The sequence below is a fragment of the Echinops telfairi genome, unplaced genomic scaffold, assembly GCF_000313985.2.
Source record: "Echinops telfairi isolate 266 unplaced genomic scaffold, ASM31398v2 ScPeMD7_18;HRSCAF=68, whole genome shotgun sequence".
NCBI classification, from domain to species: domain Eukaryota; kingdom Metazoa; phylum Chordata; class Mammalia; order Afrosoricida; family Tenrecidae; genus Echinops; species Echinops telfairi.
The window spans coordinates 41874818-41896103 of NW_022103915.1; the positions used below are offsets into that span (position 1 = coordinate 41874818).

A 21286-nucleotide genomic window follows, 5' to 3' on the forward strand; every position below is an offset into this window, starting at 1 on the left:
CTCGATGGGAGTAGAGCTCACCTTTCTCCTGTTTCCAAACTACTGGCCCTTTGCTTAGTAGCCCAAGGCACAACCCACTGTGGCACCAGTTTCTATACTGAGACTTTACCAGACATCTGATTCTTTCTTCAAGATGGTCTCACCTAAAATGGCCCAATCTTTGCCCTTAAATAAGACATCTTGAGGGACTCAGGACTAGTGGACCCATGCTCACACATAACTGCTCCTGTGCGATGCCCCAGAGAGAACTCACAGCGACCCACGCACAGCAGAAGGAACACGGCCAGCCCTGAGCCCTCCTCACAGTGGTTCCCATGCTGGAGCCCCTGTTGCAGCCATGTGGGATCATGCATCTGGTATTTTAATATTTCGGGGGAGGGTGTGAAAGGGCTTTCTTTCTATTCTGTAAACAGTTACAACATCGGAAACTCACAGGGACAGTTCTACCATCTTCTATAAAGGCGCTACGAGTTGGCATCAACTCCACGGCAGTGAATATCCATAGATCTATCTCTATGTATTTGTGTGTATATATGTACTTCTATGTACTTTAAGTTTCTACAGAGAGACATGTATGCATGCAGAGAAAGATGAGGCTTTCTGCGCTCACAGAGTTACAGGCTGGGAAACCCACAGGGGTAAGGGAACCCTACCCTGCCCTACAGGGTTGCCAGTGAGTCGGCACAGACTGGTGGCAGTGAGTTTGGGGTTTTGCATGATCCATCTGAGGCTTAGTCAAAAAACTTGTAGCTGAGCTTAAATTGAACTATTTTAAATGTCCCTCATTACTAAGAGATGCATTTCAATTCATGCTTTAAGGACATAAAAATATTTATAACCCATTTCCCAGCAACACTCATGTGCATCCGCGGACGCATGCACAGATGCCGACGCAGATGCTAACCGCTGACGTAGACACTGATGTGTGCGCGTCATAATGGTACTGAGGTATCTCATCCCAAGCCCTCCGCACTGCCTATCATAGCAAATTGCAGTTATTATCACACTGTCCTGCTAAATCCTCAACACAAGATTATTCAATAAGACCCTAGATATGAGTATCTATTAAACTAATATTATACTAATATCGATATGCCACTTTAAAAATTCATTCTCTTTTTAAGCCATAAGTTTCTAGATTAAAAAAAAAAACTTAAAGTAGCTTAGTAATGAAAATGCCTAGATGGGTAATTCTTAACTTCATAAACATAAAGGTTCGATCCTGGCCTTGTTACGAGTTTCAAGTTAACTTATATACACGTTTCTGCCCCAGCAAAAATGCTCTCTAGATCTTCCAAGATCCAAAGTAGCTCAGGACACTTTGCTAAGCCACACCCCCACAGGTTACAGAGGGAACAAAATTTAGGTTATGAACCAACATTCAACTACATTATACTTTTTAGGTTTGGCAAATTTCATGCCAGCTTTCTGGGTCACACGATTAACCTGTTAGGTCTGAGCAAACCTAACTCTATAATAACTTTTAACTGGACTGCCCAGCCACCACCTCACCCCACCCCGAAGCGAGCTAGCTAAGTGGAAAATGTTTGCCCTTAAATATACCTGAGAAGCCCCGCCTGTCCCTTGCACTTGGACTAACCGCTGCTTACTTTGGTTTCTGTCACTGGTTGCAGCTGAACCCCTTCCTGCGAGAGCCCTGAATAACAGGATCTTGTGGTTAGACACGCTCAAGTTCAAAAGGTGTAACTGAAGTGTAGACGATAGCTCTGTCTCGCGGAGCAGCACAGGGCAGCAGCGACTGCGTTTTGAGTGGTTGCTTGCATCCAGGCTTGGTTCCAAGAAACCCAAATTAATAAACGTTGGAATAAAGGATGTTTAGAATATTGTTATATCATACAGTTAAATTTTCTATGCTGTGAAAAGCCAGAGACAAAAGGAAATATAATACCCAAAGTCACTGTAACTAATTGAATATACACTAGCTTGCGTCCACAAACAAAGCCATCTGCCTGAGAACGACTGGCAGATACGTGAGACGTAGACTTGGCAGTTGCTTCACGTCCCCCCAGAGGAGCCTGGTATATAATCGATACAGCCCATAAACCGGATAAGAGCCTACAAAACTAATGACAAGCACTACATGTATCACAAAACTATGTATGTCATAGTTCCTATACGGGTTTAAACTGTAACCAATGATATAAAAAAACAACGATGAGAAATACAACTTTCCTCTAGTTCCTAAATGTTTCCTCCCCGCTCCCACTACCATGACTTGAATTCGACCTTGCAAGTCTGGCTAGACCAGAGGAGGTACACTGGTACAGATAGGAACTGAAAATCCAGGGAATCCAGGGCGGATGAGCCCTACAGGACCAGTGGTGTGAGTGGCGAAACAGGGAGGGTAAAGGGAGAATGGGTAGGAAAGAGGGAACCAATTACAAGGAACTATATGTGACCTCCTCCCTGGGGGACAGACAACCAAAAAGTGGGTGAAGGGAGACGTTGGACAGGGCAAGATATAACAAAATACCAATTTATAAACTATCAAGGGCTCATGAGGGAGAGGGGAGCCGGGAGGGAGGGGAAAAATGAGGACCTAATGTCGGGGGTTTAAGTGGAGAGAAAATGTTTTGAGAATGATGTACAAATGCGCTTTACACAATTGATGTGTGTATGGATTGCGATAACAGTTGTATGAGCCCCTAATAAAATGTTTAAAAAACCAAACCAAAACAAAAAAAACATTGTTGTACTTCAACTCTAAGACCCGTTAGTGACCAACATTCACGAAACCCACCCTCTCGTTAAAATGATTAATCACTTTCACTGGCCTCTCGGTTCCACCAAATAGTTCAGCATGATGAAATATTGGGTCTCTACTTGGAGTTTGCTTGCCATGTTATCATGAGAGACCAGTCACTTGAGAAGGAGGTCATGCTTGGTAAAACAGAAGGGCATTCAACCAGATGGGCTGACACGGAGGTGTCATTGCGTTGATGGGCTCAAATGTAGGAACAATTGGGAGGTTGTGGGCATGGCATAGCGCTGACCGGTGTGTAATCCTGTTGTCCACTGGGTTGCTATGTGTTGGGACCAACCTGACCACACCCAACAACCACACAGACCCTGACAGGCCTTCACGTAGCCACATCTTATACACCAGCCACAATAACTGCACTTGCATAAGCTACTCATATTTGCTGAGATGCAAATTATGGTTGAATCATTTGCTATCTTCACACAAATAGGGCCTCAATATTTTTTATCTGCTTATTTCTTTTATATTCCCCCCCGTTTTTCTGCTTATTTATTCATGTTGGGTGAGGCATCTCTTATGGTTCATACTTATTTTCAGAAAAATGAAATCGCACCTCTTTGCAGTTACATCAACAGCCTTTATAGTACACACACTTCCGTGAGGACACATGCCCTTTTGAGGAGCTACTGTAATTACAAACTGCCTCTCAGCTATCCCTTAGCTCAGAACAGATCTACCAGAATGAATTTGAGGGGGATTCTCCATCGACAAAGCAACCTTTCCCCTAATGGTTGCTTTCCACTTTATTTTCCAGTGTAGTGTAGCAGCCCTAGCAATAGGACATCTTTTTCGTCATGAAGCAGGCTTTAAGAACCCAGCCGGACTCATCTCAGACGCAGACGAAGGCCCACTCCACCTCTACTACACAACTGAAGACCTCTTAGGTGTCTTCTATTCATTTCTTCCTGACTAACACCCGTCCTTGTCACCCTGCCATGCTAGGTGGCCCAGTCAATATGTCCCAGCCAATTCACTTACTACGCCACCCAAGACAGTTCCTACCCACACATGCCATTCGGCCACCCACTCCTAATCAACGCGGGGAGTCTCAGCCCTCATCTGCCCAAGCTTCCTTTCAGCTCTGTCCCCTTCACTCCGTACATCCAATCAATGAAGCCAAACATTCTTCCCACTTAGCCACATGGTGTTGTGAATCGTAGCAGCAGAGCTGCTCGCTCCAGCAGGAACCTGGAGTCAACTTGTCGAACAAGCAGTTATTCTTATTAGTCCATTCTCATCTGGTGCTATTATCCTTATTTTTATACCAGCCACCGGTATATTTGAAATAATCTACTTAAATGAAGAGCACCTCTAGGTATATAAATGATCAAGGTCTTATAAACCACAGATGGAGAAACACCATCTCCCAACGACACCTGAGAAGTCAGGAAAGAAGCCCTCTAACACACCATCAATACTCAAAGCTGATATTCTTACTAAACTATTTCCTGATATTTTACCATAACTATTTTTTTAACATACCTCTTCAATATCTAAAATTTACCCATATACTTTTCCATGTACTTCATGCATCATGTGACCCTCCACATCTACATACCTGTATAATTAATTATGCATAAGCCATTCCAGTTTACTCCACATCTGATTAATATCACTATGCTTATAAGCAAGTAATAGTGAACTGATGGTTTCTCAAACTTAAGTATTTACTTGTTCATACCCTTGCTCCCACACAAGCTCATGTTTGCCTAATTTGGGTATCATATGACATAGACATACTAACCCTAACTGGACATAGCTCATCTCTGAATCAATTCCTGTCACCAGGCATATCTCCTCCAACATCTTTCATTAATCACCCAACTTCTAGACACGAGCAACCCATTCAAGTTGTTCCCCTCTTCTTGCTCTGGGCCCATATTTTCTTATATAGGAGGTTATTATATTTTATAGGTTTATAATTACTACAAATTTAAGAACATTTTATATTTTCTTCTAAGAAAATATAATTTTAAGAGGTACTTTAAATACACTTTGAAAATTAACCTAAGAAATGAAATTAACAAAAACTATTCAAGACTTGCACAAAGAAAATGATAAATTATCAAGGGTTCATGAGGGAGGGGGGAGCACGGAGGGAGGGGAAAAATGAGGACCTGATGCCGGGGGCTTAAGTAGAGAGCAAATGTTTTGGGAATGATGAGGGCAATGAATGTACAAATGTGCTTTACACAATTGATGTAAGTACGGATTGTGATAAGAGTTGTATGAGCCCCTAATAAAACAATTTAAAAAAATGATAAAACATTCTTAGGAATTGAATTATACTTCCCTGAAATATGTGTTAACTAAGCTAGGCCATGATTCTCGGTATTATAATAATTACCTACATCTTGTAAATCGTAACCTCTATCGTGTTAATGAGGCAGGGTTAATGGCAGTTAAACTCGGGAGCTATGGAACAATCTACAGGATTATGACGTATCTTGAATCATCCTTTTTTGAGACACAGAAGAGATTAAACACTTGAGCCGAGAGAGAGACTCATTGCCAAGGAAGAAGAGCCGGGAACAGAGTGGGTCCTTTGGACCTGGGGTACCCGCCCTGAATCTCCTAGGCCTAAGAGAAGATGATGTCAAAGATCACTGGAGATCCCCAAGGAATTCTGATCTCACAGATGTTGAAAGGGGACAAAGACCCCTGGGACAGAGAACGCCTGCCCCCAGAGCTGGTACCTGAATTCAGACTTCTATAGCTTCTTTAAGTGTGAGGGAATCCATTTCTGTTTGTTAAAGCCATTCACTTATGGCATTTCTGTTACAGAAGCATTAGATAACTAAGACAAATTATATTTTAAAATTATTAAGTATGACTTAAATATGCTATATAAATAAGAGTACTCAATGTCAAATTTATGCCAATTCTCTTCAAATTAATCTATAAATTCAATGTAATTCCATTAAAATTCTTACTAAGGTTCTTCACAGTTTGACAAGTAGCTTGTAAACTTGTGGAAGACCAAAGGCCCAAGAACATCCATTGTCATGGGGACAGATAAGGTGTGGGTATGAATCACACCTGAAATAAAGCTCTGTTTAAATACATCTACTGTCAGCATTGAGCTGTGATCATCAAGGTTGGCAGTTCGAAACCACCAGCGCTTCTTAGAAGGAAGACGGGGCTTTCTGCTGTAAACAGTTACCGTCTCGGGAACTCAAAGGGGGAGTTCTACCTTGTCCTATAGGGTTGCTATGATTTGGCATCGACTTGATGGCAGTGAGTTTATTTTTTTAGAAACATGGTTGCTTGATATTAGAGGCAAAGCAGAGAAACAGACTAAAGGAACTGAGTAGAGAACCGAGAAACCTTATGTGTGCATCAGACCCTGATGGTTGGCAAGGGGCTACTCAGTAAATGGGCAATGAGTTACCCATACAAATAAAACCATCCCAAAGTTTGGACCATAATCACAAGATATATGCAAAAATCAATTCTTTCGTCAAGAAATATGCGACTTGAAAACAATGAGAAGGAAATACAGGAAAGTTATCTTTTTGACATTAGTATGGAGGTTTCCCAAGAGAAACAAAAAACACAAACCACAGAGGAGAATGTTGACAAATTGATCTACATTAAAGTTTTTTAAAAAATATTTTGTTTAGCCAGAGACAAGATTAAAACAAGAGAGTGGGGGGAAAAAAAGAGAGAGAGCGTGCTCTATAATGGGAGAACATTTACAAGGTATATACTTAGAAGAGGAACAGTATTTAGAATAAGCATGAAGCTCCTTCAACGCAGTAAAAAACAACAAGCAGCCTGATAGGAAAACAAAAAAGTGAGTAAGAGGGGAATTTACAGGAAGGTGAACATGTGAAAAAGTGTTCAGCTCATTAGTAATTAAATTACAAAGCAGTACCATCCCATAACTATCAAGATTTGCAAAAGTTAAACAAACAAACAAACAAACAAACCTGGCACTCTAAAGTGACTGGCAAATGGATATATAAATTGTTTTATACTCATATAATACAAACTACGGCATATAAACGTGAGAGTGAATGAGGTATAGGTATCAACAATGACGGCTCACAGTTATCATTGGGTATAAAGCTGCATTACACTCTCACTGCCAGCAGGTCGGGTCTGACTCAGCGATCCTTCCAAAGTTCATGGATCAAATGAGAAGATAGCGTATTTTTTCCATGAACTTTTCTAAGCTCTTTCACAAATGGCATAGAGCTTTCACTGCTAGCGAATTGATGCCGACCCACAGTGACCTTGTAGGATAGGGTAGAATTGCTCCTAAGGTTTTTGAAACTGTAACTCTTGATGGGACTTTAAAGCCCAGTCTTTGTCCTGTGGATAACTAGTGATTTAGAACTGATGACCCTGCCATTAGCAGCCTAATGTAAAATCGTTATGCCACAGGGCTCCGGCTGGTATAGCATAGTGTCTCCCTAAATGGGTGATACCCTGGGCCGGGGCATAGGGTACAGGGGAGGGGGGTGGCACTAGAATGATCCAGGGTGGCTGCAAAAGCAGATCCCTACACTATATTCTGGATTATAGGCTGTCGTACAAATGTTTCTCATTTCCCGAGGGGCTCTCACGTTTTTTAATTGAAAACCAGGGAAGGGTTTGGTCAAATAAGTTTGGTAACCTATAATACAGAGTATGCTACTGCTTACATAAAGTTTAAAAACATGGAAAGGAACACTTTCCTATTTCATTTGTAACAAAATATACATGTAAGAACACTGCCGATAAATCCATAAAAATAATAACTACCACATTCAAGAGGCTTGATACCTCTGGAACACTGGTTCTCAGCCTTCCTCATCCCTCTACCCTTTCATACAGTTCCTCATGTTGAGGTGACCCCCAACCATAAAATTATTTTCGTTGCTACTTCATCACTGTGATTTTGCTACTGTTAAGAAGTGTAACATAAATATCTGATCTGCAGGATGTATTTTCACTGTTATAAACTGAACATAATTAAGGCATAGTGATTAATCACAAAACAATATGTAATCATATATTGTGGAATATTTATTTCTAATGACAAATAAATGAAGTGTTGTCTTGAAGCACAGTGTAGCATGGGTAACAGTCTTCATGCCAGGTACTTGTATGTGGGCATATCTGCATGTGGGCGGACCCACCTGGAGACGAAGAGAGGAGTGGTGTCTCGGTTCCTAAGATCATCGGAAATATGTGTTTTCCAATGGTCTTATGTGACCCCTGTGAAAGGATCGTTTGACCCCCAAAGGGTTGCAACCCACAGGTTGAGAACCGCTGCTCTAGAAGGACAGGTGAAGGAAGTCTATTGAAGATGGAGCACTGATTACTTAAACTGTATTTGTAATGTTCTATTTCTTCACCTGCGTGACAGCGTCAGGGCATACATATTCTTTACTGTGTCACTTTGCATATTAGAAACGTTTACAATGAAGAAAAAGCATACAAAAGAGAACATGAATTTTCAACACAGTTTGAAGTAGGGCACTACTCATCTTTCATCCTAATTTTTCAATCTGCTCCATCCATTCCTGAAATCACAAAGACAAAGATGGGGAAAAAAGGCAGTTCCAACAGGCCCTCAATGTCTTCTAAGAACAGGTGGAAAGGGAACCTGAAGGCTAAAACCAGTAAGATCCTAAGACTGACCACATCCTGACTCAGACCCGGCAACTGCAGCACCAGAAGGCCTCCTTCCTCCTATCAGCACAGATGTCCCACTGCCTCACTGCCAGGTGCGATTTCCCTGACCTAACTCGGGTCTTGGAACCCGCCCGGAGGCTCAAGATGCCCCTGTCCCTTTCTCTGCTCTCCCTTCCCTCCCGGAAGTTCTTTCCCTGCTTCAATAAAATCGTTCTCAACTTCAAAAAAGAAAAAAAAAGATCCTAAGATGTACCTTTCTGCAAATTTTTTTCTCAACTTCCATCTCAAAAGAGCATTGATTGCAATTGCTTAAGAGAGTAGGATGTTACGTCAGCAAACGGGAACAATGTTTTCCAACGGAACACGAGAACTGAAGTTCCAGCAGAAAGGCAAACAAGCACTTGAAACACTCGGAACAGCCCAGCGATTCTCTTGAACCACTTGCGATGCCGTACCTTAAGCAGCTCCTTCTCCTTGTGGAGGGCCTCATGGAGTTCTGGAAGGGGCTCTTTGCTTTTCGCCTTTAAAACTTGCAGCCTGCTTTTCAACTCCTTGATTTTCTTTTCACACCGGTCCCAAGTCTATTTGAAAATAGCATTTAAAATAAGTACTTGGTTCTTTAAGGGTGAACTGTAGACAGACTCATTTAATCGGTGTCATTTTTCTATGAAGTGCGTTTTTGGCAAAGCTTTAAAAACAACAACAGGCAGACGGTCGCTGAGGGGTCAATATTGCAACCCATGGGCACCCCCCGGGAGCTGGAGCAGAGCTGTGCTCCCCAAGGTTTCCAAAGGGCTGACTTTATGAAAGGGATCACACCAGGCCTTTCTTCTGAAGGGCCTCTGGGTGAACGTGAGCAGTCACACTTTTGTTTCGGAGCCAAACATGCTATCTGTTCATACCACCTCAGCTGAAAGACCAAATCCCCTCCGAGCCAACTGATTCTGACTCACAACAACCCTAATACAGGGTTTCTTAGGGTGTAAATCTTTATGGAAGCAGGCTAGCCTTTTCTTACCCCCTCGGAGTAGCTGATGACCTTGAACCACTGACCTCATGGTTAGTAGCCTAAGGCTTACCTGACAGCACCACCCAAGAACTCCAAGTCCATGTCTTGAGCAGACTGCAATCCACGACAGACCAGGGTGGCTAAGCACCTCTTAGAAGCCATACACGTGACTCATGCCAACCGCTGGGTTGGTCTTTGCTTAAAAATGTGTCTCCCTCCCATTGTGTATCCTAATCGTCTACTTTTAGCTCTATTCTAAATTTGAAAGAGCTCACGGTGAAAACATGACTGTAAGGACTAATTTTTAGCGTTGACCATCTTGGGCAATAAGGTCTCAAAGCAAAGTAAAGCCAACGTTCCCAATCAGTTTTCTCATCATCCCTCTGTTCTCTTTCCCTTTCCAGAGCTTGCTTGCTTGCTTTGGTGACCCTTTCGTGTGTAAGCTTCGCTTCCTCATTTTCCATCAGTGCTCAGACCGCCACCTTCTACTTTGCCACTTACAATGCATTTTCAACTCCAGTAGGCCATTGTAATGAAAACAACGCCAGGAGACAGGGCAAGTGCTATTATCACATTGAAAATGAGAAAACTGAGGCTCAGAGTGGTTCTGACCAACCCAAGAACAGGAGGTTACGAAAGAGGGTAGCTGACAGTAGACCCAGAACTGTCATCTCCACTTTTGGTATCTTTCCTCCATGCCATTTCTCCCCTCACACCTACAGTTGACTGCACTTTCAAACCTGCACGTATCATCGAATCACTAGGGCACGTTTCTTCCCTCGGAGTTATGAGAAGGACAGACATACAATGAAACGCTATGCTACGCCTCAATACCTTTCATACTTAGATGCACTTGGGCCCAATTCTCTGCTAACGTCTTACGTAAGGAGAACGCACTTGCCTGGCAAATGCTACTATCTGGAGCTCAATCAAGAAGAAAGCAAAACGGAGTATCCTAAGTTCTCCTCCCAAATCGTACATTGCTTTTACCACCCTGCTTTCTACATAGCCGGTGCTGAGTAGTTGAATTTCATAGAGCCCACATAATAACCCAGACTCAAGATACGTCACTTGTAGGCGGCGTGCTCAAACTGTAACTCAGCACAGAGTCACTCTGCTGTCAGGAAGACCTCTCTGGCCAGCTTGGTTATCTGGTTTGGTACAGAACGGGGAGAGCGAAGAGCCCGGAACCAGGAGTAGCCATTCTCGGAAAAGCGAACGAGGACACTGGACAGCTTACCATGAAGAAGAGAGAGGGAGGACCATATCCACGACAGGAAACCTCAGAGAGCAGAGTCGTTTAGGGTTGTGGAGAGTTAGGTTCAAGCAGGCCAGAGTCCTCGGAGTGTTCTTAATAATGATCCCCAAAGAAAACACTTTTTAAAGGTATCATTGTAAATTATCTAGGAAGACCCAGTTAAGTGGTAAAAGGCATTCCCTGATGACAGCAGAGAGGGCCTATCACTGTATTTATTATCACATAGTTAACACCCCAGTTTCCTGCCCTTTCTAACTTTCCTGCCTCATAAAAAGAAATAGCTAAATAGAACCTTAAGTGCTTAAGTACTAAGCTCTTTCAATGCTGTGCCATTATTTTACATTAGGTAATTGACATGACTCCCATGGATTGATAGAACTTGAGATTCCTTGGAAAATGCAAAATACTGTGATTTCCTAAAACAGCTTCATATTTTAGAGTGAGTGAATAGAGTTATGGACTGCATTTGAGTATCGGGAATGGAAAAGTCAGTGGTGAGCTTACCTCTACAAAGGCCTGGAAGTGCTTAATCATTTCTCCCACTTGAAGCTCTGTGTCCTTCCAGTTGCCCTGGAGTTGTTGGATTTTCTCCTTAACTGACTCTTTAGCATCCAGGTTGGTCATGCTCAGTAATTTCTCCCCAGCTTCCAAGGTTAGTTCATACGTGGTTTGCCTTCTCTGAAAACCAATTTCTTTACTCTAAAGCAAAAAAAAAGCAATGTGCTCAAATATCTGACATGTAGATTTCCCTCAGAGCTTTTTAAAAAACGTTGAATTCAATGTAAGGTAGACAAATCTTGTTAGCATGTGCGTGCGCGCGCGCGCACACACACACTGTCTCTCTTCGCATTAAGTGCTGTACTACCAAATGACAGTTCTTAAAATAATTTCCAAGACTGTTAGGGGATGAGGTCTCTGTGTAATGACTAGAAGTAGACCCAAATGAAAAACATGCTTCAAAGAAGAAAGACCTCTAACAGATGGGTCCAACAGTGTTAACAGACCTGGAATTAAGAGCAAATACTCTTTTTACCATCATGGAACAAGACTCAGCTTACTGTTAACCCATAAAGATAGAATGTACACATGATGATAAACAATTGTAAAAAAGACGGAACAAATTTTAAAAAGTGAAATGCACAATTACGAACATCTAAGATTGCTCTGGGCACATAAACACTCACTTTGATACACGCAATAAAGAGTTAGCTTTAAAATATTCCATCTGGCTATGTTGGCTTTGTTTAGAAAGGATTTAACTTAGTTGCTCACAACACAAAAACAAAGTAAAAATATTCCAGTTGAGTCATACTTCTCAAGCATTTGGTTTCAGGCAAGAAGAATAAAAGAGTCATATAGATTTTGTCTTCTAAGCAAAGCGGTGTCCTTTGTCTTCACATTCTCAGAGGAGACGTAATACAGGCTTTTTCCAGTTGAAGGTTCTTTAAAAAAAAATCCCCAGAGAATTGAAAGGCAAGCATGTTCCTGAGAAGTCCTGAGGTAACCCAAATCCAAAGAGGAAAGCAGCATTTTCAGGAGGAGCTCCCAGCAAAGAGAGGGCAGAGAGGATGCCCCATGGAACAGACGACAGCTCTACCCTGGTCCTCCCAACATGTGGTACTGGTCAGCATATCCACTCACATGGGTGGTCTACCAGATGCCCAGAGCAAACCCACTGCCCTCAAGTCAAGTCCAACTCACAGGGACCCCACAGGACAGAGTAAAAGGCCTCACAGCATTTCCAAGGCAGTGAATCTTTTGTAAGAACTGCTTTCTCCTGTGGCTCGGCTGCTGGGTTCGACCCACCTGCCTTTGGGTTAGTAGCCAAGCACTTTAACCACTGTGTCACCAAGGCTGCCTCACTCAATGCTCTAAAAGCCACTCGGACTTTTTTGTTTGCAGAGCGCACCGCGCACACCCAGATGCTCAGGCCTGAAAGGGAGAGCTATCCTTGATTTAGCTTTGCCGTTTACTCACCACATCCAATCTGGTCGCAGCCCTTACCAACTCGACCTTTCTATCTTCACTGTGATTGTTATCCTGCCTGGCACCATAATATTCTCCAAGACTATTGAATTCGCCCTCCTGGGATGGGAGATGGGTTGACACAGTGGCTGCAACAATGGGCCTCAAACATAAAAACGACTGTAAGGCAGGTGCGGGACCAGGCGGCATTTCTTTCTGCTGTACACAGGGTCACTCTGCGTCGGGAGCACTCGAAGGTCCCTAACAACAAAATGGGCCAGGGAACACTGTGTTTCTCCACAAATGGCTTCAGCGATATCCCCAGGCCCTTTCTCTTCCCGGAGTGAGTGCGTCCAGCTCTGTAGATTAACAGGGTTTGATGCCTATTAATTCTGAGGTTACATTCACAGGCAGTAGATGGGTTGCATGAATATCTTTCTTGGGACACTGCCAATGATACCATGAGTTGCCATGGAAGAAGTCTTGCTATCAGGAAGCCTCCATGTAAAGAGGATTTCAGAAGGGTGGTGGTTGGTTTAGCTGGACTTCTAAGTTAGAACAGTATACAACTCTATAATATATACTCCGGGAATAGTCAACTGATTCTATTCCTATGATGATCACTGTGCAACTTTGTGATGGAAAACTGGGTTGTCTGAATAAATTGGTTCTTCAAGAGTAAGCAGGACTTCTACGTTAAATGGCTACACTGGTGGTCCATTTATATATTAGTTCTTTAAGGGATAGGGTGGTGAGGATCAGTCACCCCCAAGATCACACCTGCCCACTTTACCTACCACTCATTCCATTACTCATTCCAGTGTTAGTCATCCTGTGAGCTGAGAGAGCCCCACAATTTCCGATAAAGGAAAACCTTTGAGTGTCTGACCCCAAGCAGCTGAGGATTGGGCTGTGGCTTGCAGAAACTATACAACCTGGGGTGGGAGAACATCTTAGGCACAAACACCATGCAGTCACCTGCCATGTTCACACTGCTCTCAGCATCTCCTACCTTGAGCTCCTGGATCAGCCTTCTAGTCTGGGAGAGACTGCAGCAGTCTAGGCTCGTCGCTGCAGACAGCAGGTGGCTGGTGTCCGTGAGGAAGCGAAGCAAGTCCTCCACGGATGCGTTGAAGTTATGCCACTGCCGCACCTGCCCATTGATGTCACCCTTCCTCTGCTGAACCCTCTGGGCAGCGCTGTGCCACTGGTCCTTCAGCGTCGCGAATTTCAACACAAAGTCCGATCTTGATAAAAACAGAACATTATTAGCAAGTTGAATTCTAACTTCAAAGTACAGAAGTTAAAAAAAAAGAAGAAGAGCCGCCAACAGGTCAGAGCGGCTCAGATGTGCTGTTTACAGCCACAATTTACATGGGAAACGTTTCTTTGAAAGTACAAGCATCTATTAATTTTCCTGTGATGGGGGCTCTGGGCAGGGGGGACAGTATGCAAGTCAGTGAAGAAGGATTTAGCAGGAGATGTTTGCAAGCCACCTGGGTTGTGCCAGCATGCCTAGCTATCAATTCTTAAACAAAACGAAACTGCTTTAACACACCACGTGCTGCTTGGAAAACTAGAATCGGATCAAGGGGAAAGGGACGGAGAGGCCAGTACGATAAAATGCTACTGACTACTTGAGAGTCGTGCTTGACATCATGTGAGCAATAAAAACATGTACTTTGTGCCATCCTTCAACTCGTTATTGCCCTGATAAGCGTTGTTGTTAGGCGCTGCTGAGTCGAGTGACCCCATGTGACAGAGCAGAAGTGCCCCAAAGGCTTTCTGGGCTCTCATCTTTACAGAACCGGATGGCCAGGCCTTCTCCCAGGGAGCCACCCAGCGCGGGGTGGGCAGTGGGGGAGGATGATATTTCAAACTGCCAACCTGTCCGTTCGCAGCTGAGCGCTTAACTGTTGTGCCACCAGAGCTCCTTCCCCACACCCGTCACATAATGAGCCGGAACCACAGCGGCAGCACCAGTCCGTTTATGACTTGCCGGGAAATGCCCTGTCTTGCCTAACTGGTTAAGTCAAAGCTAGTTTGTCATTCTGACAGAGGCTGGGATTTTTCACTTCTGAATTCGGAAGGCATGGGCATTATCCACAAGGATGTGGCAACCAGCACCAGAGGTATGGTGAGGATGGGAGGACAAACAATGCCTAGCAGGGCCTTTGGAGAAATAGGAAGCAGCGAGGCCGTTTCTGGACTCCTTCTGCCAAACACACCCATTTGTTATTGCTGCTCCGCGGGGCCAATGGGCTCTGCTCAGCCCAGCCTGGCAATGCCCAGAAACCGTATGAATTTGGCATGCAGAGAAACCCTTTCTTTATCTGGGACACAGCTGCCTCCTGAGAACAGCTGGAGTTTATATATATATATATTCATATATACATATATAAACAAAACACCAAGAAGGTGAGGCAAAAAACGTATTATAAAAAAATAATTGGGGGCTAAAACATAAGACAACTGGACTTGACAAGTGGACAGACAAATGCTTCTGGTCTGCTAAGCCCATCCGCCTCCCCATCTCTGGGAAAGGTCCCCCTGGCATTTTAATGGACACGTAGCAAGACCGGGTCCTGACATATAGTCAGAAGACTGGTCCCACTGGGGTTTAGAAATGAATATGGTCAAGTCTCACTATACAAGGCCTGCGCCAACCGCAGCACATTCTGTACCCCAACAACCAGCCCACACTGGACAGCTTACCTCTCCTCCACTTCTGCTGTGTCCAGGAGTTGTAAGGTCTGGGTGACAAGAGAATCAGCAATTGTCTGGTTTACAGAAACTTCAGCTTCTAACATCTGTGGATATGCCAAAATATATAGAGAGTATCAGCAAATAGCATTCATCTTACGAGTGTGTAATCCATGTTTCCTATTAACATCCAACCTCATAGAGGTTATGGGAAATGATTCGCTTTCATAGCCTTTGAGCCTAACTGCCCCAAATGCTCATCAATTGTTATATACGAATATAGTCTTGAAAGTAATAGTAGCTAATTATGCTAGTAAGTATCAATTATGCTAGTAAGTATCAAAAAACTTACTATTTGCCAGCCACTGTGTTAAATTAAATATACAGTGTCTCATTTACTTCCTAACCTTAAGTATTCCTATTATAGCCATTTGACGTAGGAGGAAACAAAGGTGCAAAGAGGTTCAGTAATTTTCTTGAGACCATCTAGTTTGGGGGCAGGCTGGATTTCTTTTCATTGGGTGATCTTAATGCAGACATCAATCAGTTCCACTGAACGCTACAGGGAGTTAACCATGCACACTTTTGAAATGCAGGCTTTGCCAATGACTACCAAGATGATTTCCAAACATACCCCCACTCACAAGTATTGGGAGAGGGGAAACTGTGACATTATTAATGTTGCAATTATTATTATATTAAGTGCTCCACTACTTTAGAGATTTCATCCGTGAGAATGCAAAAGTGAGCTGAACCATTGTAACATGCTCTTGGTAAAACGGTGTCTATCCAAGGGGGCTTCAGAGAGCTTGTGAGAAAATGCCATCCTTTTTCAATTCCACTTTTCCATATACTTTTTGAAGCCCTTTGTCTAACGTTTGCACTCTGGGAAGCAACATTTAGAAGCTTCCATTGGCTACAGAGAGTGTAGCAGTGCTGCTACGATGAAAAGAGATCAAATATCAGCTACGGCTACAGAATCGGTTACAGAAACCAGGAGTAGCATTGTAATGGGTAGTATTTCCTCCTTATACCGATACAGTAAACATTTTTGTTCTGTTGGTTTACAGAATAGAAGATGGAAATGGGGAAAACACCCGGCTATGGTTTTAAAAAATAAAACAGATCAGTAGACCAGTATTGGAGATTATGAAACGTGGGTGAAATACACGAATGATCAATTGACAACTGGATTTGCCACAAGACATACATTCTATATAAGGAAATATGGTAGTTACATAATCTATTGTCAACTGAAGAGGGAAGGGGTGGAGTTTAGACCTCATCTGGAGGCGTTAAGGAGATAAATAGCTCGCCCAGAGGCAGGACACACACATTCACTCCTTGTGTGATATGCTTGCTGACAGGACACAAGGAGCTATTCTAGAGCCCTGGAGCTGAAAGAGCCACGTGGAGACCCCTGTCAGGGCTGAGATGCCTCTACCACCACTGGAGCCACAAGACTTTCCACCCACTGGTCTGTGGTCTTCCTGCATTCGGCGTCATTGCATGTGTTTCGTGAGTCTGAAGAGGACTTTATAGATTGGTACCGGACGTATGGGCTAATATCGGACTTATGGACTTGATCTGGGCTGGGCTGGGATGTTTTGTCAAAATTCAGGGAGTGACAGGAACTCAGAAGTACTGTGCCTCGATCTTTCTCGGCCCCTTGTCCCACAGTGAGGGGGACGAGGATGGGGCACCACATGGGCTTACCTCATAGGATTTCTGTTGTTCTAGGAGACCTGGAAGATCGCTGGCAAGATTCACCTTCAGCATCTCTTCTATCTTCTGCAGAAGCAGGGCCCACTTTCCACAGCAGTGAAGAAACTTTTCGTTCAATTCAACTCCCTGAAGGTCACTACAGAGGTTTAAAGAGAAGAGTGAGCCCCACCACAGCGATAATGTCAAGCTCGAGCCTTTCATTTCACCTCCCTGGAAGGAGAGCAGTAAAGGCGGGTGCTCTGACCTGCAGCGCTCCAGTGCCGTGGCTGTGGCCCGGATCCACTGCCGGTTCACATTCTGCAATGTCTTTACAGCCATGTCACTAAGAGGCAGCTTGAGGCTGACTTCATTCAAACGTTCAATATCAGGAGACTGCGCAGTCAGGGACAGCACATGAACCTATTATTTAAAGAAAAAAAATTAAAGCCCAGCTTTTGGGGATGCTGAGAAGTGATGCAGACATGATGAAAATGTCAGAGGTCTGTAGGCTGTCCTGCATGTCAACGAAAAGAGACGCATGCCTTTACCCCTAGCTGAGGAGCTAGTTCACAGCAGAAGTGAACCCAGAGCCCAGGTCTCTCAGTCTTATGCCTTTCCTAGAGCCCAGGCCACACAGATAGCTTGAACCGCCCGGGAACGTGACCGCAGAGGCTGCCTTGGACGTCCTTAAGGAATGAGTTTGAGTTTGTTGGTTTTCAGTGGCCAATTCTGGTCCTTTAAATTCCATTGAGCATGCCAGGGACCTGACCTTTTTAACATGTGGGTCACTCACTGATGAGATGGAAATTTAATCCTTCAAGAACTTGAGGTAAGCATTTTGCTTAGATACACAGAGTTGGACAGAACATGAAATCGGGGGAAAGTTAATTCATGAAAAATTTATTTTCAAAAAGGCAGTCTAGGAACAGCATGTTGGTCAACACAATATTAAGAAAACGTCATCATGTTCACGTGGTCACTATAAAATTGCTGTAATCAGTAGGTCACGGTCATCAAGGGACAGATGAGAAATATTTTAGGCATTGGAGGCCATGTGGTCTTGGTGGTAACTATCCAACTTGGCCCTAATAGCATAAACATTTCTTTAACCAACAACTAAATGAGTAGATGTGGCTGTATTCCAAAAAAACTTTATAACCTTTATTTACAAAAAACAGGAATCAGCTTGGATTTGGGCAGTGGGACACAGTTTACTGAATCCAGAGCCACATTATCAACATTGTTTATTAGGGGCTGCACCTGCCAGAATTCTTTATTTATTCAACTTCTACTAAGTTTATTACGGTAATGAAGAAGCAAAAAATCATAATAAATTGTAATAAAAGCATTGTCTTCTGATCTCCAACTAACCAGAAAGATGTAAGCCATCCCAACAACAGCCACTGAAGTCAATCAGTAGAGATATCAAGATGAAAAAAAAATCACTAAACATTAGTGTGGTATGTTGCTAACATAGTTCCCTGTGTTGTCATACTTTTTCTTGACAGAGGAAAAATAAAGACAGAATGAATGCATGCAAATTAGTGTGCTCAAATGTTAGTTATGATTCAAATTAATTCTATAATATAATAGTAATTAGCTTATATACACATTTTAATCCAATGGGGATTCTAAGATTTTGGGCAAGACAAATAGTGACAGTACCAGGATTGCGTCAGGGTTTCCTTCCTTTGCTTTCTGGTAGAGTTTATCCAAGTTTTCTTCTTCTTGCATAATAAGGCCCTGTAGAGATTCTAAGCGGTTCTCGAAATCCTTAAACTGCGAGAGAAGAAACTAGAACAATAGAAATTGTCATGAGAAGCAATTTCCATGTACCTCGTTAATAGAATTAAGCCTGGTCTAGTCTTGGGAGCTTATGGAAAAGTTCGCGTTGCTTACAGCCCTTAGCATGTCATTAACACCTGGCAGGTGACTACTTAGAAGCTACACCTGGCAGGTGACTACTTAGAAGCTCAGGTCCTCAGGAAGATGGATGGAAGGGTCACTGGATGGAAGGGCATGCAGGAGCGATCACTGTCCCCTTAGTCAGTTTGTAGCCCGCACCCACCTCCCCACCCCCCACCCCCATTGGTTTTGAGCTTTGGTATCGGAGGGTCACAGCCTTCCGGGGAGCTTTCCGATCACTCAACTACTAGAGGCTTGTCACCAAGTGAATTAAGAACATAGTGCATGGCTACATTGGCAGCAGTGACTTCTAGCCGTGACTCATTAGTTCACTTGGAGAGCTGAGCCGAGTACAGACGGTAATGAGCCCCTTTTCAGGCAGCAGAAGAAAGGGTTATTGAAGATGGAGAAGCCTGCCCAAGGACAGAGATGTTCCAGGCAGCTCGGCTGTCTCATTTCCCGCAGGAGCGGCCCGCAGAGCACAAGTTAATGACTTAACAGAATCCAGCCGCCGGAGAGCACTGCGTGCACCTCCTGAACTACCATTTGTACAGAAAAAGAAGATGACACACCTCAAACTCATTTGCTTTCACAAGCAGCATCTTTTCCAAATAAGCAGCCCTCTGGAGGGCGTGCGTCCGGCCAGACAGGAGCGCGGGAGGGCAGGGCTCAGCGGAGAGTTGCCGGAGGCGCTCCAGGAGAGGCGCGTGCTGGAGAAGGGCTTCTGCCATGTTCTGCACATCCCGCTGCAGCTCCTGGAGGGGAAGGTGTCATCCCAAAACACGTCCCCCTCCCCCACGCCCCTGCCGCCCCACTGCCTGCGTTGGCTGTTTATTGGAGAGAGCTGAAAAAGCGAAGCTGCCTGGATAGGATGTGCATATCCTGACAGCTGCCAGTTCAGAGGGAAAATGTACCCGTGTGGCTTTTCACAGCATGGCTAGAGCCAGGTGTTTTAAATTCCCAAGTACCTAACGCGTGCTTTGGGAACCTGTCTTAATGTCATTTCAAGAATCTGCAAAACGGAGATTTTCTGATAAAAATGGACTCATTTGGGAGACTTAGGATCTTATTAATTAAGCTGAGTGTACAGCTATCTGGCAATCCAGTGTGTGTTAGATTTCTGGTGAGGTTTCGTGTGTGTGTGTGTGTTTAATTTTATACATCAAATCAGATCAACATTAACCAGAGTATCTATTTGATTCTTATCTTTCTAATTGAATTAGCTCATACTTTCCCATTTGACCTACAGTATCAGAAGATAGAAGATTAAGGTTGGCAGGCTGGAACCACCAGCTAAGAGGCTTTCGACTCGTCTGGGAAACCCACAGGGGCGGTTCCACCCTGTCCTATGAAGGTCACTCAATGGGCACTGGCTCAAGGGCAGTGAGGTTGTTTTTGTTTCCTGTTTTTGCTACCAAGTTACAGACGTGAAAATATTCACTCACTGGGCAATCATTCTCAATAATAAAACATACAAAGGAAATTATATTGCTCTTAAATATGATCTAAAAAAAAATCACGATGCCCACAGAAAACCCACACTAACATGAGTACCAGGTTCACGACTGTTTCTAATGCCAGAATTTCACATTCAGTATGTATAGTTGGGAGACTGACTATGCACAGAGAAACCGACTTAGAGGCTACCTGCTAGATGGATGGATAGACTACAGTGAGTTGGCGTCAGGTCCCCTGGACCCAGCTGCATGCTGTCAGAGCGTTCCTCTGAGCTGCCCTCTGCTCCTTCTGACCACACACATTCCTGGTCTTGCCTTGGCTCTCAATGGTCTGCCCAGGGCACCGGACTTCTCGGTCCTTGTGGTCTGTCTAGTCTTGGGGTCATGTCCGTTCCACACTGGCCCTGCCCGTTGGACTGAGTTGGTCTCGGGTTTCTTGCCCGGCTTTGCACCCACCTTTATGTCTTGCAGGGCTGAGAGCAGGACTTCGGGCAGGTTGTTTCCAGGCAAGTTGATGCGTGGGAGCTGGTGAAACTTTGCTTCCTCTTGCTCCAGCCTCGCAGTGGCTTCAGCATGAGCACTATTATATGCCTTCCAGAGCTGCAGCAGACTCTGGGCCCCTTGCAACTCGTCTGCGATGGCTTGGTTTACCTGGGTCCACCTGGTAGTACAACAGGAACAATACGGTCCTCCTTCCATCCTCTCCCTTGTAGCTAGAGTACAATATACATGGTCTACAGCAGTGGTTCTCAACCAGTGGGTCACGACCCCTTTGGGGGGGGTGTCAAATGACCCTTTCACAGGGATTGCCCAATTGATAACAGTAGCAAAATGACAGTTATGAAATAGCAACAAAAATAATTTTATGGTTGGGGGGG

General features: G+C 43.9%; 1 protein-coding gene across 1 annotated transcript in view; it reads right to left on the reverse strand.

Moving 5' to 3' along the window:
- Positions 1-21286, reverse strand: part of LOC101660633 (nesprin-2) — a 74560-nt gene that overhangs the window by 48981 nt on the left and 4293 nt on the right. The window contains exons 3-11 of the mRNA XM_045287804.1: positions 20865-21069; positions 19524-19706; positions 18712-18840; positions 17312-17466; positions 17059-17203; positions 15355-15449; positions 13652-13886; positions 11179-11373; positions 8863-8988 (exon numbers count right to left, since the gene is read on the reverse strand). Of these exons, the coding sequence (XP_045143739.1) occupies positions 8863-8988; positions 11179-11373; positions 13652-13886; positions 15355-15449; positions 17059-17203; positions 17312-17466; positions 18712-18840; positions 19524-19706; positions 20865-21069 (1468 nt within the window). The remainder of the gene's footprint in view (positions 1-8862; positions 8989-11178; positions 11374-13651; positions 13887-15354; positions 15450-17058; positions 17204-17311; positions 17467-18711; positions 18841-19523; positions 19707-20864; positions 21070-21286) is intronic.